This window comes from Vulpes lagopus, chromosome 8, assembly GCF_018345385.1.
Source record: "Vulpes lagopus strain Blue_001 chromosome 8, ASM1834538v1, whole genome shotgun sequence".
Lineage (NCBI taxonomy): Eukaryota > Metazoa > Chordata > Mammalia > Carnivora > Canidae > Vulpes > Vulpes lagopus.
In genome coordinates, this window is record NC_054831.1 from 8,210,504 (window position 1) to 8,231,388 (window position 20,885).

The 20,885-nt window shown below is 42.5% G+C and overlaps 1 protein-coding gene across 2 annotated transcripts in view; it reads right to left on the bottom strand.

Moving 5' to 3' along the window:
- Positions 1-20,885, bottom strand: part of ARMC9 (armadillo repeat containing 9) — a 151,194-nt gene that overhangs the window by 62,047 nt on the left and 68,262 nt on the right. For both annotated transcript variants that reach the window (XM_041767944.1, XM_041767945.1), the window contains exons 16-19: positions 19,902-19,978; positions 17,162-17,236; positions 12,855-12,945; positions 8,157-8,212 (exon numbers count right to left, since the gene is read on the bottom strand). In XM_041767944.1, the coding sequence (XP_041623878.1) occupies positions 8,157-8,212; positions 12,855-12,945; positions 17,162-17,236; positions 19,902-19,978 (299 nt within the window). The remainder of the gene's footprint in view (positions 1-8,156; positions 8,213-12,854; positions 12,946-17,161; positions 17,237-19,901; positions 19,979-20,885) is intronic.

The window sequence follows — 20,885 nt, forward strand, 5'->3', positions numbered from 1 at the left end:
TTGTACTGGTGAAGTCTAACATATGTTTAAAGAAGAATTAACATAAATCCTTCACAAACTCTTCCAAAAAATAGGAGAACACGTTCTAACTCACATTATGAGGACAGTATTATACTGATATAGAACTAGAGCAGGAGATGTATATAATTGTTGATCACTATGCTATACACCTAAAACTAATATAATATTGTATGTCAACTATATTTCAAGTGAAAATAAAAAAACTAAAGATTTCATAAGAGAAGTCACACTGCAGTCTGATGTCTATTATGAGTACACATACAAAAATTCTCAACAAAATACTAGCAAATCAAATCCAGTAACATATAAAATTATAAATCATGATAAAGCAAGATTTTTCTCAGAAACTCAAGGGTGCTTTAAAATATGAAAATCAATGTCATACACTTTATTAACAGAATGAAAGTAAAAAAATCTCACACGATCATCTCAACTAATGTGGAAAAACATCTGGCAAAATCCAATACTTAAACTCTGAAAGAATGGCAGTGTCTCAGCCTGATAATGAGCCTCTGAGGAACCCACAGCTAACATCACACTGGATGGTAAAAGACAGAAATCTTTCCCTCTACAATCAGGAAAATGACAAAGGTGTTCACTCTTAACCACTTGTATTCAACACTGTACTAGAAATTGTAGCCAGAGTAATTAAGCAAGAAAAGGATATAAAAGACATCTAGATTGGAAAGGAAGAAATAAAATTATCTGTATTCACAGATAACATGGCATTGTGTACAGAAAATCCTAAGGAACCCATTACAAAACAAAAGAAACAAAAACTCTCCAGAGTTAATAAATGAGTTCAGTAAGGTTTTGGGATACAAGATTGAAATACTAAAATCAATTGTATTTCTATGCAGTAGCAATGAACAATCAGAAAATATGATTAACAAAATACAAAAGAGACTAACAGATTTTAACAGAATAAAAAAAGATTTGTTGATATGGTGTTTATGTTGCAACTAACCTTTAATAAACGATCACTTGTCCAATTTTGAAGTAGTATCAAAGAAAAAAAATCTCTATCCAAAAAAGGCTATTAAAATACTCCACCCCTTTCAACTACAATGTATTACAACAGATGGAATCCAGAAGAGGATTTGAGAATCCAACTATTTTCTAATTCAGACATAAAAGAGATCTGCAAATAAAAAATACAATGCTATACTCTTCTTAACACTTTTTTTTAGGAAAGTAATTATTCTTTTTTATAAAAAATATCTTGTATTAACAAATAATGGGTTGCTTACTGTCTTTTAAAAAGTAATAAATACATTTCATCAGTTTTGTTCTTTCTAATTTAGTAAATGTTGATAGGCAAAATACACATAAGCAAAAGCTCTTTAGAATCTTCAGTAATTTTTAAGAGTGTAAAAATGTTCTGAAACCAAGTTAACTTCAAACCTTATGTAAATATTATATATATTTTTCTATGTATAAAATATTTAATAATTGGCTCAGAGGGGCATGAAACTCTTGATCTCAGTGTCATGAGTTTGAGCCCTACACTGGAAGTATAGTTAGTTTACTTAAAACAAAACAGGACATGAAGACTCCTAACTCTGGGAAGCGAACTAGGGGTGGTGGAAGAGGAGGAGGGCGGGGGGTGGGGGTGACTGGGTGGCAGGCACTGAGGGCTCAGGGCACTTGATGGGATGAGCACTGGGTGTTATTCTGTATGTTGGCAAATTGAACACCAATAAAAAATAAATTTATTATTTAAAAAAAAAAAAAAAAGAAAAACAAAATAAAACAAAACAAAACAGGGCAGTCCCTGTGGCTCAGGGGTTTAGCGCCACCTTTGGCCCAGGGCATGATCCCGGAGACCTGGGATTGAGTCCCATTTCGGGCTCCCTGCATGGAGCCTACTTCTCCCTCTGCCTGTGCCTCTGCCTCTCTCTCTCTCTCTCTGTGTCTCTCATGATTAAATAAATAAAATCTTTAAGAAAAAAAAACAAAAAACAAAAAACCAACAACAGGGGTGCAGTTGGCTAAGCATCTGACCCTTGCTTGATCTTGGCTCAGGTCACGATCTCAGGATCATGGATGGAGCCCTGTGCTGTTGTCAGGCTCTGCGCTCAGTGAAGAGTCTTCTGGAGACTGGAGACTCTCTCTCTCTCTCCCTCCAACCCTCCCCCTGCTCGTGCTTGCTCTCTCTCTCTCTAAATAAAATCTTTTAAAAAACCAAACAAAAACAAAAAATATATATTTAATAATTAAAATTTAAATGAAAAAAAAAAAGTCTTAGGAGTAAATCTAGGAGACTACACGTCAAATTTAATGTTCAGGGAAACCTTAATTAGGATAGAAACCCAGAAACTGTGAAAGAGTCAATTTGTTTAGCTTTTAAAAATTTTTTAGGATTTTTGGCAAAAGATATTAAAATAAGTCAATGAATAAAAGACATCTTTCAGTTTTTTGCAATGAAGGTGAAAAATGGTCTATATCTGTAATGTACAGAGAATTCACATGAAGTGACATGGAAAGACAAACACAATTTTAAAAATGGGGAAAGGCCATGAATAGGAAATTACAACATATCAAATTCAAATATCCAATAAAATAAACATAAAAGACACTCATACTACGCAATGGAGATGAAAATTAAGATAACAATGAGATAGCACTTTATCAAGAGATTGGCAAAAACAAAGAGTGGTTGCACCTATGGCTGTGGAGATGGAGGGAAAAGTTTCCTCCCCTGCTCTGCTAGTGCAATCTGAATTGTACAGCCTTTTTTTTTTTTTTTTAATTTTTATTTATTTATGATAGTCACAGAGAGACAGAGAGAGAGGCAGAGACATAGGCAGAGGGAGAAACAGGCTCCATGCACCGGGAGCCCGATGTGGGATTCGATCCCGGGTCTCCAGGATCGCGCCCTGGGCCAAAGGCAAGCGCCAAACCACTGCGCCACCCAGGGATCCCTGTACAGCCTTTTTGAAGAGCAATCTGAAAAAACCTATTACAATTAAAAACACACATACACTTTTCTTGCAACCTAGCAACAAAAGCCCATTAAATAAAAGTACCAGTAAATAAGGATCTACTTACAAAGATATTTACTGCAGCATTGTTTGACAAAGCAAAAATCTGGAAAACTGTACATCTATGTATGGCATTAAAAAAGAATCCATTTGGCCCCTGGCTGACCTAGAGGGCTTTCCAGAAATTAACAAGAAAAAAAGGCAACAATGTATATGTGTGTGTCTATATCTATATCTATGCTAAATCATTTTGTAAAACCAGTATTGATGAAAACATACGTGGATATGTGTACATATATGTGTATTGTGTGTATGTATCTTACAAGAAAAATAAGAAAGCACATATACATACTGATGTGGGTCAGGGGAGCAGCAAAGGATAAGCTTATAAGCTTATGCTCTCTCCCCTGGAAGACATCTCTCCTGCTTACCTGACCACACCTTTCTCTTCATCAAGCCAGTCCTCTTACCTTTCGCCTAAGCTAGGGAAGTCCTGTCAAGACAGGTATGTTCCAATATTCTTGCTGTACTTGGAATTCGTATAGCACTTGCCGTTTCTATCATACCCATGAATCTATAATCATATATTTGTTTTCTATTATTGGTTAACTGTATGTTTGTCTACATCTGTCTCATGAGAGACAAAATCGTGCAGTGGTTAATGGCGTGGCCTGGGGAATCAGACCACTGGGTTTGATTCCAAGGTTACTTCTTACTTGGTTCTTAGCTGTGTGAACTCAGCAAGTGCTGTATTTTCTCTGTTACCCCATCTGTGAAATAGGACTAATAACAGTACCTTTCACAGGCCTGGTATGAGCAAATGAGTGAGCACATGTACGGCACCTAGAACACTAGAACAGTACCTGGCACGTGGTGGTGCTACAACCGGGAGCCGCTGTTACCAGAATCACAATTATCTCACCTATCCAAATTTTAAACTCTGGGAGGTATCTTAAGCCACAGAAACTCTTTTAGATTTCTTTTGTATCCCTTCGTCATTATTTCCTAGAATAAATGTTATTTCAAAGCGCTCAAATATTTGTTGAATAAATAAATGAAGGACTCATATTTGAGAAATCTCTAGAGAAGGAAATTGCTGAGCATTTGATTGTCACTTACGTGGCAACCAGCAAGTAAATGTCTGTGGCTGATCTCACCTAGCACTTAAGTCTGTTTTGTTAAGAGGAGAGAATATTTGTCTTCAAACCCGTCTTCTCAAACAGCACAGGAAGGCCTTTCTTCTCCACTTACGAGCTGCACACCTCACCTTAAACTGTCATAAGGAAACAAGCCATTTGCGGTAGAAACCCAGGCCTCAGGGTTTCCTGGGGCCTGTGATTTACTGGCAGCTCTTTGGGAACATATGACATATGCTTAATACAAAAATAAATTGTATTAGATGATACGTTTGTTTCAAGTCCCTGGTGGGATGCATTCAAATGCTTACACTGCAGTGGTCATCTCCCTGTTCTTGTGTCTGTACTGGCCAAGCTTATCTAATGATGCTTGTATGTCTTTGGAAGTTTAAATGGGTCTAAGGGCTTGTGGGTCAGGAGAGCAGAGGAAGAAATTGTGAAAATAATGAAAATGCTGGTCCTTCTGATGCCGCCCTTTCTCTCCGCCTCCCGGTTGGATTCTTCCCAGCAGCATTGTAACATGCTGAGGCTTCTCCCCCATCAGAATACAGGAGAACGAGAATGCCCTGCTTAGCTGCTATCTATCTGCACTCTTGCTCTTGCTCACATCAGATTTGTAGGAAGGGCTGCATATACTCGCCAGCTCTGTTATCCCACTTCCCACCTGCTCCCCAACTACTCAGTTTGGCTTTCGCCCCATTAGTCTTCAGAAGGGCTCAGCACCTGCCCTCTGCCCAGCACCCTCTCACTTCTCATTTCACGGGCCACTCTGCAGCTCTCTACGGCTGACCAAGGCCTCTCCACGGCACCCCCACCCCACTTCCTCCCCCTGACCTCCAGGTAGCTTTTAGTGTCAAAAAAGAGGGCGTAACTTTCCATGCCTTTCTGCTACCTGTACATAGAAGCATATACATTATTCATCAGGATGCGTATTTATGTTTGTTTTTTTCTGAAATTGAATTGTAGTGTTCACAGAACTTTGCGAGTTCCTTTTTCTATTTGACTTTGTACCCTAGACAGTCTTGGAAGTCAAAAAAGTAATTTTTAAATTTTTGTAGGTAAATGTATATATGTCACACATGTCCAGCACAACAGGACAAGTTGTCATACTTTTAGAAATTAGAAAAATAAGATTTTTGCATCTGGAGTTCTCTTGAGTTTCCAGGGGACTAGGACCAGAGGCCACAATCACAAATGCACAGATATTAACTTGATTTAGGGCAAAATGAACATAATTTCCCTTGGCTTCTGGCCACACCCTGATGAGCCATTTTATCTTTAGAAGAACGGAGCAGGTCACTGAAAACACTGGCTCTGTCACCTGTGTTTTGGGTTTAAATATTAAATTAAGAAAATATTTTACATTGCTAAGCAAAATGACATATGATCATTTTATATGATCATATAAAATAATTTTACTTGGGAGGTGGTAGCCACATTCCAACATCTTGGATGGACTTGCTCAGATGATCTCTGGAAGTTTCTTTTAGTCTAAGTCTAGGCATCTTTCACTTTCCTTTTTCTCTCCAATTTAAAAAGTCATATCTGCCCTTGGAGAAGGGTGAGTATAACACAGACAGCTTAGCCTTTCCCATGTTGCCCTTGCTAACAGTGTGGTAGGCCATCAGGGTCACGAGGGAGGGAGAGTCCAGGACCTGCTCACCAGAGTTCAGCCCAAAAAGTCCTGTTCTGGCCTCAAATGCCGGGTCCTTTCCTTACAATTTCCCAATTAAACGCCATCTAAGAATCCTCTGAAAATTCTAATGATCACAACCAATATCTTCAAACACTACCCTTTTAAAATAAAAATCTGCACAAGATAGCCAAAAGTCCAGAAAATTAAAAGATCTTTATAGGGGCGCCTGGCTGGCTCAGCTAGTAGAGCGTGTCACTCTTGATCTCTGGGTTGTGAGTTTGAGCTCCACACTGGGTATAGAGACTACTTAAAAATAAAATCTTAAAGTACATAAATAAATAAAAGATCTTGATCGTCCTTCATTTTTAGTAGACTATAATTGCTTCCACAGGTATAGTTCACAAAGTTGGAATTCCCATCGTTAACAGAACAGTTGAATCAAATGAATTTCCCCCTGTGATACAAAGGGGTTGACAGCAACAGAACAAAACAAAAAATCCAAAGCAAACAAAAGGCTAAAGAGGTAACATACAAGGGGAGGAAAGATAGATCTCAAGAGGGGAACTTGTGGACATGATGACAAAAACTCACTGGAATCAAATAAGATATTAACTTAAAATATAATTTAAAACAGAACTGAAGGGCCAGGCACAGAGCAAGTGTCTTACCACAGTCCTGAGAAGACAGAGTCAGGGAGCTGGGTTCCCTCTGGCAGCTGGCAAATAATGGCCCAGAGGCCAAGATGCTTGCTTTTGAAAGGCCAGCAAGCTGAGAGTAAGTTTTACATCTTTAAACATTTGAAAAAAAAAAAGTTTAGTGACCCACAAAAATCAAATGAAATTCAAATTTTAGTGTTCATAAATAAATTTTACAAGAACACAGCCACATTCATCCATTTACGTATTGCTGGCAGCTCCTTTGCGTTACAGTGGCAGATCTGAGTGGCTGAAACAGAGATGGGGTGGCCTACAATATTTACTACTTTCCTCTTTACAGAAAAGTCTGCCAATCTCTGTTCTAAAGCAGATTTTACTGCCATCGACTTTGTGTGACCTTAGGCTGGTCTCCTCCCCTCTCTGGACCCACTTTCCCAAAGGAAGGGGCCTAGAGAAGGTGCTGGCCAGGCTCCCCAGCAGAGGTCCCGAGAAGGTGGACGCAGCAAGAGCACCCGCTGGTGCCACCTACAGCTCAGGAAGAAGGTGGCAGGCGGAAGGCTGTCTGTGGGAGGGACAGTCACCGGCAGACCTCAGGGCTATGGGTGGGTGGGGGCAGGGGTAGAGGGGGCGGCTTCTGTAGAGGGCTCATGAATGACCTATCTCCCCCAACTGGTGCCATCAGTGGACAAGATCCTGACTTCTACACACCTTTGAAACCCAGAGGCCACAGCTCCAAGTGGAAACCTATCCTCCACATTCATTTCGGGAGTCATTGTTCCCCACAACCCAGAAGGCACACAAACCAATTATTACTACAGAGAACTGAAGAGGGTAATGTGTATGTTTTTTCTAGGTCTGAAGGAAAAACAAGGAAAAAGCTTATCACCTGAGAAATCCCTCTACAGCCAGTGAGTCACCATTCTCTATACTACTTCATGAGACTCACCCACATTCATTCTGAACCTTCACGCTTTAAAAAAAATCAGGTAAGCAGATTTTTCACATCTGAGGAAACCCGTATGAAAACAATGCAAATAAAGGAGTCAAGCAGTTGCTTCTGTCTGTCCTGAAGCAAGCCTTTCACTTTAGAGATTCTCACAGGGAGCCTTGGTGCCCAATCTTCCCAACCAGGGGAGGCTCGTGCCCCTTCAAAGCAGAAGATTCATGTTGAAGAACTGCTGTCTTTGAACCTCCCATAAAATCCAGGTGCTGTGAAACGCGGCACCTGTGTGCTGGCTGTAGCAAATCCACCCATGGTGTGGCTGGTGGTCTTCAGAGGTGGCCACCCACAAGTCCTCCCACCTGGAGCCCTCCTGTTGATGGAGTCTAACTGCCACCCCCACAGTCTGGGCTAGTCTTGTGATGTGCCCTGAGCAGAACCCAGCAGAAGACATGCCCTGATACTTCTGAGACTGGAAAAGAAGACTGGAAGCTTTGCCACCAACTGGTAAGGAAGTGTAGGCTAGACGGCTGAGTGATTAGAGGCCACATGGAGAGGCCATGGAGGATGTGAGGCCAACTTGGACACAGAAGGCAGCCACATGACATCCCATGTGAGACCAGCAGACACCCACCCAGCTGAGCTCTAGCCAACTCTCAGAACTGTGTGAAATAAGGCAGCAGGGATTGAAATCTCCATTTCTGGACTACCTCTTCAAGGCAGGGAAGAGATGCAATAGTTTCACGCAAGTTTTTTACGTGGTGTCAAGAGCCTCCAACTTACTTCATCATCTTCATCTTCATCATCGTCAGACTCAAGAACACCATCCAGTAGCTCTTCTATAAAGAAAAAAATAAATGAATAACTGCGAATACAGCAGGGAAACTTGGCCAACAAGACATGTGAACAGGCTAATGAGGATTAGGTGGCACCAGAACATTCAGGTTTCTGGTGCCCGTGCAGCTACAGACTGACATCATCCTAAGCAGTTTAAACCTCTTTCCCTGTTTTTACCAGAATGCAGTGTTAGTGGCATGGGAAAAGTTAAGTCACCATACAATTTTAGAGGAATTTAGAGGAAAGAGAGTATTGCTGGGCACCATGATGAATACTGTCCCACATGTTATTTATTTATTCCTTACCACGATTTTGTTGACTCTTATCCCCATTCTATAGCAAATAGCAAATGGAGGCATAAGGGACTTGTTCATGGTCACACTCCCATAAGTGACAGAGTTGAGATTCAACTCAAGTCTATTTCTAAATCTCATGATTTTTCCACAGAGACTGAGGTAGGGGCCATGGCAGGTTGGGTTCCTGAAGGCTCCTGTGGTGCACCGTTAGATTGTAAAAGAGTTCATAAAGGAGGGATAATAGCAAAATGGAATCAGAGAAAGAATGAGCCTCTGTTTCTTCATCAGTGAAAGGGGTATCAGAGCAACTACTTCCTAGGGTGGTTGAGGGGATTTTTACAACACACCAAAACTAAACCACCTGGCCCAGGGCCAGGGACATAGAAGGTTTGTTTACTTTCTCCTCTATGAAGGCTTCCCTGATCCCTTACTGAACAGTTACCTCTCTCTCCACTGAACATACTCAGCATTTTCTCTAGTTAGCACTGTACTAGAGTAGTACTAGACAGCACTGTAGTATATAATAGTACTAGACAGGCACTACAGTAGATGGTAGTACTAGATAGTACTATAGACAGAGGTACTAGATAGCACTGTAGTAAATAGAAACCCCAGGACACCCATCATCCTTGACACGACCGTCATTTTAAAGGAAAGGACTCCATTGACTTGGCTGGATCAAGGCCAGTAGGACACCACCATCTGGCCCCACCTCAGAGGGGCCTGCACGCTTCCGTGCACATCATGGCCCCACTGCTGTCAAGAAAACTACACTGCAGGCAGGGGGAAATGATGTCATCCTGCATTTGAGCTAAAGCTCTGTTACCTGGCTTCTATCGCTTCCTGGCACACGAGAAGCACTACTCCATGCCACCTGCAGCAAATGCCTATCAAACAAGTGGCTTTCAGAATGAGGTAGCTGCTATATTCATCAATTACAAGCATTTCTTTTTCAAATATGGAATGCCCTCTCTCACTTTAAAAAAAAAAAATCTTATATGTTTTGTGAGGCCCCAGACTGGTCCAGCCACATCCTTTCCCCCGAGCCCACTGGCTTGGATTCATCCTCTTCCCCGAACAATCCAGTCCTGTGAACTGACGTACCTTATAAACCTCAGCTCCAAACAAAAACAAAAAACAAACCCCAAAACAAACCAAAACAAAAAAACCTCAGCTTCTCCTCTAGAGCATGATGGAGCCATCAGCCCTGTTTCCCATAGATCCCTGGGTTGCAGCACAACCAGCCACCCTCACTCCAGTAACTGACAGCACCTAATGCTGGAGCTGCCAGTACCCTTCCTTCCCTGAGGACCCAGCTGGTGAAGCTGGCTCTGCCCTGCTCCTATCCTCTCTTCAGTGCCTGGCTAGGATCTGCTGGTCCCTCCTCGCTGGGGGCCACCATCGTGGACATACCTCCCAATTGTTGCCAGTCGTCTCTGCTTGTCATGTCACCAGCTTTCCCTTAAGTTTCCCAGAGTAGTTCTTCCCCACCTGTGGGGTTAGGTTCCCAAAATACTAGAATTTTTCCATTTGGAAACCTTAAAACTTTAAAAGAAAAATAGTGCTAGAGAACTGATATGTTTGAATGTATGGAAACCCATATACATGTTTTAAGTATATACTAAAACAAGAAAGTCAATCAATAAAGACTGTGGCAATGCCATTTTTGTCTCTTAAGCCAGTAAACTGCTACTAATTCAGACTCTCCTGTTAATATCCATTTGAGGATGAAGCCTGGACTGGGTGGAAACTCCAGCTCTCTCCTCTCTGGCTTTCATCACCATGCTGGTACATTCATTCATTCTGAGTCCATGCTCATGACACATATCCTTAGGTATTTGTGTGTGTATGTCTGGTCCTCCATCCAAACATTCAATGACTTTCTAATTTTGTTTCAAAGTAGCAGACTCCTAAGGAATCGGCTCCGGGGACCTGCCACTTTCCCATGGATCCAGAATAACTTAAGTGCTTGAGATGAAAAAAGAAATGCTTTAAAAAAAAAAAGAAATGCTTTTGACACTCTTTATTTAAACAGGAACGTACTGAGAGAGGCAGGTATATCTGAAGCCTTTCCTGGATACACAAGGTTATAAAGCTTGAGCTCTGCCCATGATAACTTCTTGGCAAGCATATCCCTCACGTAAATGTCAACTGACCCTCCCTCTTCACATTCTTCAGCATGCTGGCTCAAGGACCAGTTTTAAATAAGAGAAAGATGGTTTTGGACAGAATGCAAGACGGAACCTCCCTCTGTGTCTTGGCTCCCATAAAGGAGGGAAGACTGACAAGGAAATGGAGGTGGGTGTGTCTCAATAGACTGAAACACAGAGTTAGCTCTGAAGAAGATTCACAGTCCAAATGTGCCCCTAAAGCTGCAGAGGACCCCTGGCCTGAGAGGGAGGTCTCAGCATGGCTGATGAGCATGGAACAGATAGGGACCAATGGTCCTGCATTCCCCCTCTTCCCAAACTGTTGCCTACTCAAAAAAGGTTAAGGAGCAAGCTCAGCCCCAACTGAGGCTAAGTATTTATTTAGTGTTATTTTGTAAATATGCTTGCCCAGCAGAATTGCTGGGCAATTGGGCTCAAAGGCAGAAATGAAGCTGTTGCAGGGGCACCTGGGTGGCTGTCAGTCAAGCGTCTGCCTTGGGCCCAGATCATGACCCCAGAGTTGGGCTCAGGTCATGACCCCAGGGTTCTAGGACCAAGCCCTGTGGGTCTAGAACTGCCCCACTTCTCCCTCTGCCTCTGCACCCCCCCCAACACCTGCTCTTTCTCTCTACTGCATGCATGCTGTCTCTATAAATAAATAAATAAATTAATTAATTAATTAATTAATTAATTAAAATCTATAAAGAAAAGAAAAAAGAAATGAAGCTGTTGCATAGGCTCAGTCAGTTAAGCATCTGTCCCTTGATCTCTGCTCAGGTCACGATCTTGGGGTCCTGAGATGGAGCCCTGTGCCAGGCTCTGTGTTCAGTGGAAGGGTGGGGTCTATTTGAGATTCTCTCTCTCTCTCTCCCTCCCTCCCTCCACTCATGTGCTTTCTCTCTCCCTCTCTCTCTCAAATAAATAAATCTTGAAAGAAAGAAAGAAAGAAAGAAAGAAAGAAAGAAAGAAAGAAAGAAAGAAAGAAAGAAATGAAGATGTTGCAGAAAATAAAGTTCTATTCCTTGCTTCCCTGAGTTTGGGATGAATCATTTTTGCTCCGTAAGAGCCAAGGGAGAAGATGCTCATATGGAAACTGGCCCCAGGCTGAAGGAAGCCGGGTTTCCCACCTCACTGGCTGCTCTCCCAGCTGCTTCCAGTCGAGCAGGAACCTCTGATGTCCTCTCTCTGCCTCTCCATTTCTGCGCAGGTCAGAGGCAGGGATATGCCACTTTGGCTGCATGTGGGGATTATCTGGGAGTTTTAAACACTATTCACACCTGGAGTTCCCCCAGAGAATCCAGTTTTACTAGCATGGGGTTCTGCCCTGGGGATTTAAAAATCTCCTCAGGTGACTGCTACATGTGGCTCAGACTTCTTTGAGTGAATGGCTTCTGGCCACTACCTATTTCTTGGCCTTGCTTAAGCTGCTGACTTGGGAGTAGAGATCAGGAGATTCATTTTTCACCTTTGCTCATGTGCTGAGTGGGACCTGTGCACCTGGACTTACAGTGATGTGGACTGCAGAGTGTCGGGAAAGGGCATGTAGAAAGACAGAAGTGACAACCTTAGCCCTGGATGCTGGCAGTGCTCATGCCTCTGACATGTGTATAAATCAGGACCAAGATGTCAGGAGTCCACAGAAGAGCCAGAGCTCCCCATCCATCCTGGTCCCATCCAAGGTTTCCTGCACCTTCTTTTCCTGCTTACTATGGGATGTAGATTACCAATGTGATGGACAAAGCCAGAGAGAAAGAGGATCATATTCTCCCGTGGAGCCAGTAGGCAATATAAATTTTTCTTGAAGGAATGAACACATGCAGGAGAATGATGTTTTATGTAGTGGTACTAGGGAGACTGGCATTTGTTTTCCTTATCCAACCCTAGGACCCCAGGGAAGCCTTATGAGGTAAGGAAAGAATTAGGAGGGGAAGGCCCACATAAAGAGAATATAAGGTTAGAGCAGGGTGTTTGTGATTGCTTTTGAATTATTTTTGTTGACTATAAGCCTAACGTGTGATGAGAGATAGCTGGTCTTGGGACAGACTGGTCTTGACTACCTGGTCAAACTTTTGTTGGTGGGTTCACTTGGATCTCCCGCCTCCCTTAAAACCTCTTGAATGAATTCCAAGGCATGACAAGCCCATGTATCTTTCTGGCACATGTGAAAGATGCAAAAGATAGATTATAGATGAACGAACCTGAATTAAGTTGCTTGATGATAAATTCAATCTGGCGGACCATTTCAGCATTGCCTTCTTTGATGAAGCAGCGAAGGATGTCCTCCATTCCCTAGGGGCATTGGAAAGAGTAAAAGTCAATATTTCAGGGTTATTTTGTTTGTTTGTTTACAAGAGAAATTAGTTTCCAGTGGAATACTCTCACTGAAACAACACAAAACCCCCCTTTTTGGGGGGGGGGTATACACAATAAAAATTCCTCTGCTCAGTTCTAAATATTTTTTAAAATTTATTTATTTATTTATTCATGAGTGAGTGAGTGAGTGAATGAATGAATGAATGAATGAAAGACAGAGAGAGAGAGAGGCAGAGACACAGGCAGAGGGGGAAGTGGGCTCCCTGTGGGGAGCCCAATGTGGGACTTGATCCCGGGACCCCAAGATCATGACCTGAGTCAAAGGCAGATAGATGCTCAACCACTGCACCACCCAGGCATCCCAAGTACTACATATTCTGTTTGTTCTTTTTACAATTCACAGTTAAATTATTTTACTCTTGGTTGAGTATCTGACCTAATTATAAAACATTTAGCAAACAAAAAAACCTATTGTACAGAGAACTGGGAATTGCCAGAGGGTGGTGGAGGGGGGATGGGTGAAATAGGTGAAGGGAAATGAAGGGGCATGAACTTCCAGTTAGAAAATAAATAAGCAGCATGGAGATAAAAAGTACAGCATTGGGAATATAGTCAATAATGCTGTGATAATGTTGTATGGTGACAGATGGTGACTGTACTTATCTTGATGAGCACTGGCTCCTGTACAGATTTGCTGAATCACTATATTGTACATCTGAAACTAACACAACACTGTATGTCAACTACACTCTGATAATAAGTGAAAAAGAAACTATTGTAAAATTTTACTCCATACGTAAGTATTCCCTTCAGTTTGGGCAGTATGTTGTTTTGGGAGGTGACTTCTTTCTTTTAATTTCTTTATACTCTTCCTTCTGGATTTAAGCACAAAATGAAGAGTGAAACCATATCTGTAGAGAAGTTAGTAAGTGGAACCTCTTTTTAAACAACTATCATTAAATAAAAAAAATTAAAAAAAAAAAAAAAAAGGGATCCCTGGGTGGCGCAGCGGTTTGGTGCCTGCCTTTGGCCCAGGGCGCGATCCTGGAGACCCGGGATCGAATCCCACGTCGGGCTCCCGGTGCATGGAGCCTGCTTCTCCCTCTGCCTGTGTCTCTGCCTCTCTCTCTCTCTCTGTGACTATCATAAATTTAAAAAATTAAAAAAAAAAACAGCTATCATTCTTTTTCTATCAAAAGAATTACAAAGTTACTACACTGTGCATTATTTATTTTGTTACAAACAACTAGCATCAGAACTTTCAGTACTGACTAACAGAAGGACAAGGAAATGGAGAGGTAAGATACTGACTCAAGCACAGATGTCTGTTTCCCCTCTTCCCTCTTTCCCGAGGAGAGATGTGGATGAGCATGGATGGCAGGAGCTGATGAGGCTTCTTGCCACCACAATGAATCCAAAACAGAGGAAGCAGAGAGAAATGGATCTAGTGATGTGAACCCTGATCGAGCTCTGCCTCAATCTTATGCCTGAACTTTTCAGTGGAGTGAGCCAATATTTCCCTCTTTTAATGTAGGCTTGTTTGGAATCAATAGCTGAATCTGAATCAAAGACAGGCCAAGTGCAGTTTTGAACATGGTGAATTCCTATCGTCTAGAACAGAGCATTACCTCCTAGAGGGTTAAGTTTGGATTGCATCCGAGCTCCCTCAGGAAACTGTGTGACCTTGGTCAAACTGCTTAGTTCCTCCCAGCCTGTGACTTCAACTCTAAAATAAAGATGGCAACTCGAGTTAACAGGAAATTTTTAAAAGATAAAGAATGTAAATTGGGTACCGGTTATGTTGATGCATGTTTGTTAGATGCACTGAATTGTATACGTAAGGCCTGTGCATTTCACTGCTCATAAATTATACCTAAAAAAGTCATATCTAGTCTAGCTGCTGGCACATAACACATGCTCAATAAATGGTTAAGATTGTGCTTGCTATTCTCAGAAGAATTTGGTGGCTCAGAAGAGAGATCTGGTAGCTGAAGCCGAGGGAGTAAACAACATTCAGAAGAGTGAGAGGCTTAGGATGGCATCTTGGAGAACAGGAGCATTAACTGATAGGCAGAGCTAGGTAAGCACACAGAGAACCTGAAGGGCAGCTCTGGATGGTCCTCGGATCAAGGAAGAGGGTGCCAAGAGGGCCGCAGTCTGCTCTAGCTCAGGGCAGAGTGTTTGGCTGGGGTTTAAATTTTTAAGAAAGAGCTTTGTGGCCGACAACTGCTCCAGCCCTAGATGCAGGAGGCTTTGGAGGAGGCCTGAGGGCAGCCCTACTGACCGAACTGCTCCCCTGCCCCAGACCTTGGCAGTCTCTTCAAGTTCAAATGAGGCTCAGTGCACTCATTTATTATTTCCTCCACTTTGGGAACTATTATTTAAGACCACCACAATAGCATTCGGTACTGATATATGTATGTATTTTTGTCATCTTCCACAAGCACACCAATGTTTCACACAGTTGCAAACACAGAGTTCTTATTATGCCATATTCTCCTTTCCTTGAACTCCAGGTACATAAGTGTGAGACCTCTGGGTATCGTTCCCCCCAGGTCTCTGAGGCACGGTCCCTTTCCTCCATATTTTTTCTCTATGGCCTGGATGATCTCTAAGGGTCACACTCTCACATCCTACAACTGTGAGTCTTTCCTCCCCACCCATGCTCTGTCCCTTTACTGCTGTTCCCTCCTCTCTTTTCCGCCCCTTGCCCTGGGTGTCCTTCCTCCATGCTGCCTTTCATGCTACTTGATCCATACCACCTCTGCTCATTCTTTCTCTTCAGCCTACATGTCTTTTTCCTTGTTTCTGCTCTGGTTGACAATTCCTCTCACTGGAATGACCATAATGCAGAGGTTAATCAAGTTTAGTTCCTCCATTCTGTATTAAAATAGCAGATTTTATTTTATTTTTTAAAGAAATAGGCAATTAAGTTCCATTGTTTACTATGACCACACAGAGGGGCTCCTAATTAAGTTTTTATCTCTGGCATAACTGCTGATACAATTTTAGATGATTAATAGGAGATTTAGCAATTCTTCTAAGGAAGCAAAATTAAGTGGAGAAACATGTTTCATTGGTCTCAAACTGAACTTGGCCAGTTTTTGACTGGAAATATTTAATCTCTTCATCTTAGCATTTAATATGTACACTGTTAACCTAGTTTCATGTTACAGGAAAAAGGACAAAACTTCAGTGCTTTTGCTGATTAGATCTAGAAACACTTGTCTCAAAAGATGCTAATCACCTGGAGCTTGTTTTACACTCCCAATACAAACACTAAACACATTAAATATTGCATTTACTCTTTGCCAGCCAAACCAGGTACCAGTTTTGTCATCTTTAGGAGGGATTCTGCCTCCTTTGGCTGCTGAGCACCTGCAGGCTGTGTCTGGTCTGCATGCATCAGCTCTCACTGTACCACAGGCCCTCTGGGAATCCTGGGAGTGCATTTCAGTGGTGGCTTTTTCCATTTCGCCATTTAAGCTCCCTCTACTATGAAATCCATAGGCTTTCCCAAAAGCCTCCAAATTAAAATAAGCCATTAAAAAAATGTCTCTAGGGGATCCCTGGGTGTCTCAGTGGTTAGCTTCTGCCTTTGGCCCAGGGCATGATCCTGGAGTCCCGGTATGGAGTTCCACATTGGGCTCCCTGCATGGAGCCTGCTCCTCCCTCTGCCTGTGTCTCTGCCTCTCTCTGTCTCTCATAAATAAATAAAATCTTAAAAAATATTTCTAACTTTCTAAAAATAAGCCTGCTGGGAACTTTCTAACATTAGTTTTTTTCTTTTTGTTGTTAGAGAGAGAGAGCGTGAGCGAAGGGGAGAGGGGAGAGAGAATCCCCACACCCAGCGTGGAGCCCAATGTGGAGCGCAGTCTCACAACCTTGAGATCATGACCTGAGCCGACATCAAGAGTCAGATGCTCAACTGCCTGAGCCACTCGGGTATCCCTCTAACACTGAAGTTCTTAAGATTTAGGAGTTAGGGATCCTTTGAGAATCTGATAAAAGCTACAGATTCTCTCCCCAGAAAACTGCAAATGTGTGCTTGGCATACAATTTCAGGGAGTTCACATGTGCAAGCCATGGAGCCCAAGGTGCACAGAGCATAGTCTGAGAACTCCTTGCTCTAATAGCTTCTGAACCGTGGCACTGACGGAAGCTTATAAATTTCTCAAGCACATTTTCTTACCATTGCTCTTGCTTCCTCACGAATGGATGGAATAGAGAGGATGCTGTACAGAGCTCCATTCACATACGGCTGTATCTTTAAGGGGAGAAAGAACAGTCATGTGCAAGTTCTCAAATACTGTACAACTCAACGATCAAACACCCTACTCAAGAATAACCTGGCTACCGAGGAGAGTGAGTGCCATCTTCCTGAGCTCCAGGATGCGTGTTTCCAAATGACAGATATCTCCATTCACATGTCCTAGTGACAGCTACAACTAAGAGTTCAAAGCCAAGTTCATTATTGGCTCCTAAAGCTCACTCCTGTGTTTCACTGCTTAACTAATATCATGCTGATCATCAGACTAGAACCACTGGAGTCGTTATTGAATGCTCTTGCTTTTGCTTTCCAGTGATGAGCTGCTAAGCTGCTTTTGATAGGAACTCTTCTTTCCCACACACACCGTCACTGTCCTTGTTCAGATATGGTCTGTGACCTGGGTGACACTGAATCTCCAAAAGGGTCTCTGTCTCTGATGTTCACTCTTTAGTTCAATAATCATATCATTGCCAAAATTCTGCAACATGGGCCAAATCATCCCTCTTCCTACCTTGGAAATCTTCTCTAGAGTCCACCTGGAAAGTCCTAACTCCTTGGAACAGCACACATGGCCCTTCAAGGTTTGGCCTCACTATCATGTCCCCCTGCTCCTTCCTGCCTGCCACCATGTAGACTACACTGTACAGATCAATCCCACAGTACTTACGGGGCCCCTTGCCACACACCACACTCTGCTCTGCTCCCTGTATATCCCTCCACTACCACACTGGATTCAGTATATATTTTTTATTTATACTTAAGTCTCCCCTGTTGTGAGCTCTTCAAGAACTGGGCCCATGTTTTATGTACATAGGTAACCCCAACATCAAGCCACCCAGGACATGGTATATGGCAGGTACTTGATAAATGAGAGCTCCCTTTGGAGCACACTTTATGCTCCACTTTCCATGGCAATGGAGGAGGGCCTATTCCCACCGTTCTTTCCCAGCACTGGACTTTATTACCCTTTAATTTTTGCCAATCTGATGGGTAAAGAAAAATTCATCTTATTGTTGTTCTTACTTTAATTTTCTGGACTACTGGCAAAACTAAACATCTTGCCTTTGTCTACAGGTCATCAGGATTTACTGTTCTGTAAACTGCCCACGTGTACTTTATCCTTTTCTTCTTTCACTTATTAATTAATAGGAGCTCTTCATATATAAAGAGTATTACACCTTTATCCTGTGATGCAAATTTTTTCTCCGGGTATCATTTGTCCACTGACTCTTATTCCTCTTTCTACATAAAAAGAAATTTAATGTTCAGAGTCAAATATGTGCATCTTTCCGTTTATGGCTCCTGGGTTTCATCCTTCAAGATCATGATTATCTCACACAAGACTGATGTATGTAGCATTTATTTATGTAGTGAATGCATTTCTAGGTTCTAACATGTGTACAGGTAGATTTTCTAGCTCACCTTCAAGGCAAATATATTTGTAACAATTATAACAAGATTTAAGTCCTCTGGTCTAGTCTGTAACATACTGGTTCCAACACTTGAAACCAACATTTACTATTAGAGACAGAATATATTTCCCACAGGCTTCAACTGCCTTAATTGAATAAAATGGAGAACAGAGTCTAGAAGAAGTTAAGAGCTCTTGATTTTAAAATATAAAAAGCATGGCACACACTGTACTAACCACCAACTCTTCACTTGCTGAAGCAGCCCGGGGCACTCAGCTGGTGGGTGCCAGAGGGATGGAAGATGTGAGAGAAATGAACAGAAGGGGAGCTGCTTGAAATGGGACCAGATGCAGGAATACTAAGTGCCTCAATCTGACCCAGCAGTACTCAGTGCTGTCCTGCTAAGATACCCCTGCACCTGATCTGGCTAACGAGATCAGGTTTTGGTTGGGGCTTTGGCTTCAGGTGCAAAGTGATGCCATGGTTTCTGTGTAAGCATCTGTAGAAAACCGGTGAAAGGATACTCACACTGTTTAGAAGTTTCTGTTAGTTTATCAAGACCTCTACTTTATTTTAAAAGGGCTTGCAGCCCATAGGTTAGATGACAGAAAATCACACCAGTGTTGGGGAGGCCATGGAGGAGAGTAGGAGCTGGTACAGCCATGCTGTAGGACAGAGTGGCAGGACTCCGACCTGAGACTGAAACACGGGGTGAGCCAGCAGTGACGAGTATGTCTGTACCCCAGGGACCATTAGGGGGCCAGTATGGTGGTGTCCTGAGGCCTGCTGTGGCGATTGAGAGCTGGAGGCACTGAGGTGGACAGGCCTGGGGATCTGGGTGGGAGGGCTGCAAACATGGGCTGTTCTGCAGTAGCGAGAGTTAAGGAATGAGATGTATACAAAGCAACACAGAAAAGTTCTAAAAGGATAGTGAAAAGGCAAGAAAAGAATAAGATCTAGAGTGCAATACAATTTACACAATTATACATTTATACATGCAACACAAAATGTTAACTAAATTTTCAGGCCACGAACCACCATGGTGAGAGTGGACGTGGGGAAAGAATGAAGAAGGGTGGGTGACAGGAGGAGAAGGCCTGGGAGGGAGCTGGCACAGACCCGTGGAGGCAGGGCAGTAGGAAATGAGGAGTCGGGGATCAACTCCAGCTTCCCAGTTCCAGTATTTGGAGGAATGAACTTCACTCACAAGCCCTCCCCCAAGCCCAAGGCTAGCAGCGCTGGCCCAGTACCTCATGGTTCTCATGGCCAAGTAGGTCCGAAAGAACTTTCAACACCAGGCCTGCCACCTTGGCACACATGTTCTTCCCTTGAGAAAAAACAACGAAACAAAATGTGACATGTTTAAACTCTGAAGCACACAGTTTCAAGTCGGGCAGACCTGAATGCAAATCTTGGCTCCTCTGCTTATGAACTGCATGACCCTGGGTGAGTCACTTAACCAATCTGGGCCCCAGTTTCCTCCTCCTGGGGTTCCTTAAGGACTATTAATACCTATTTCAAAAGGTGATGCAGAATGAAGTAACTCAGTATAGGTTGTGCACTCCAGGTACTCAGTAAATGATGGTGCAGAGAACAGAGAGCTATTCATGACAGCAAAAACACAATAGATTAGAGAGCTATGTTCTGCCTCCCAGGTGTGCAGACCATCATCATAAAAATCATACAGATGTTTCGCCAATCCAAACATCATAACAATCACAGCAAATAAATTGATGATATTAAAAAAAAGCTGATTAGAATCTGAAAAATGTTTTAAAGTTAGGATATTTGCTTTGCATATGCTGTTTTTTAAGAGAAGACTGGAATCACATTTGCTCAGTAAACAGCACATGAGTGGTTCAGATTACAAAGCATCCAAGGGCAAAAAAGCTTCTAACATATACCCCTGAGCTATTTATTCATATAACCTTCTCCCAAAACTGGGGCTGCTCAGACTGGTATCAGCCACAGGCTGCACTTGGCACCTCTTCTAAAGACACTTCTTGGGCAGCCCTGGTGGCTCAAGTAGTTTAGCGCCACCTTTGGCCCAGGGCCTGATCCTAGAGACCCGGGATCGAGTCCCACATCAGGCTCCTTGCATGGCGCCTGCTTCTCCCTCTGCCTGTGTCTCTGCTTCTCTCTCTCCTCTCTGTGTATTCTCAGAAATAAATAAATAAATAATCTTAAAAAAATAAATAAAATAAAGACACTTCTTCCAGTCTAGGTAACAGATC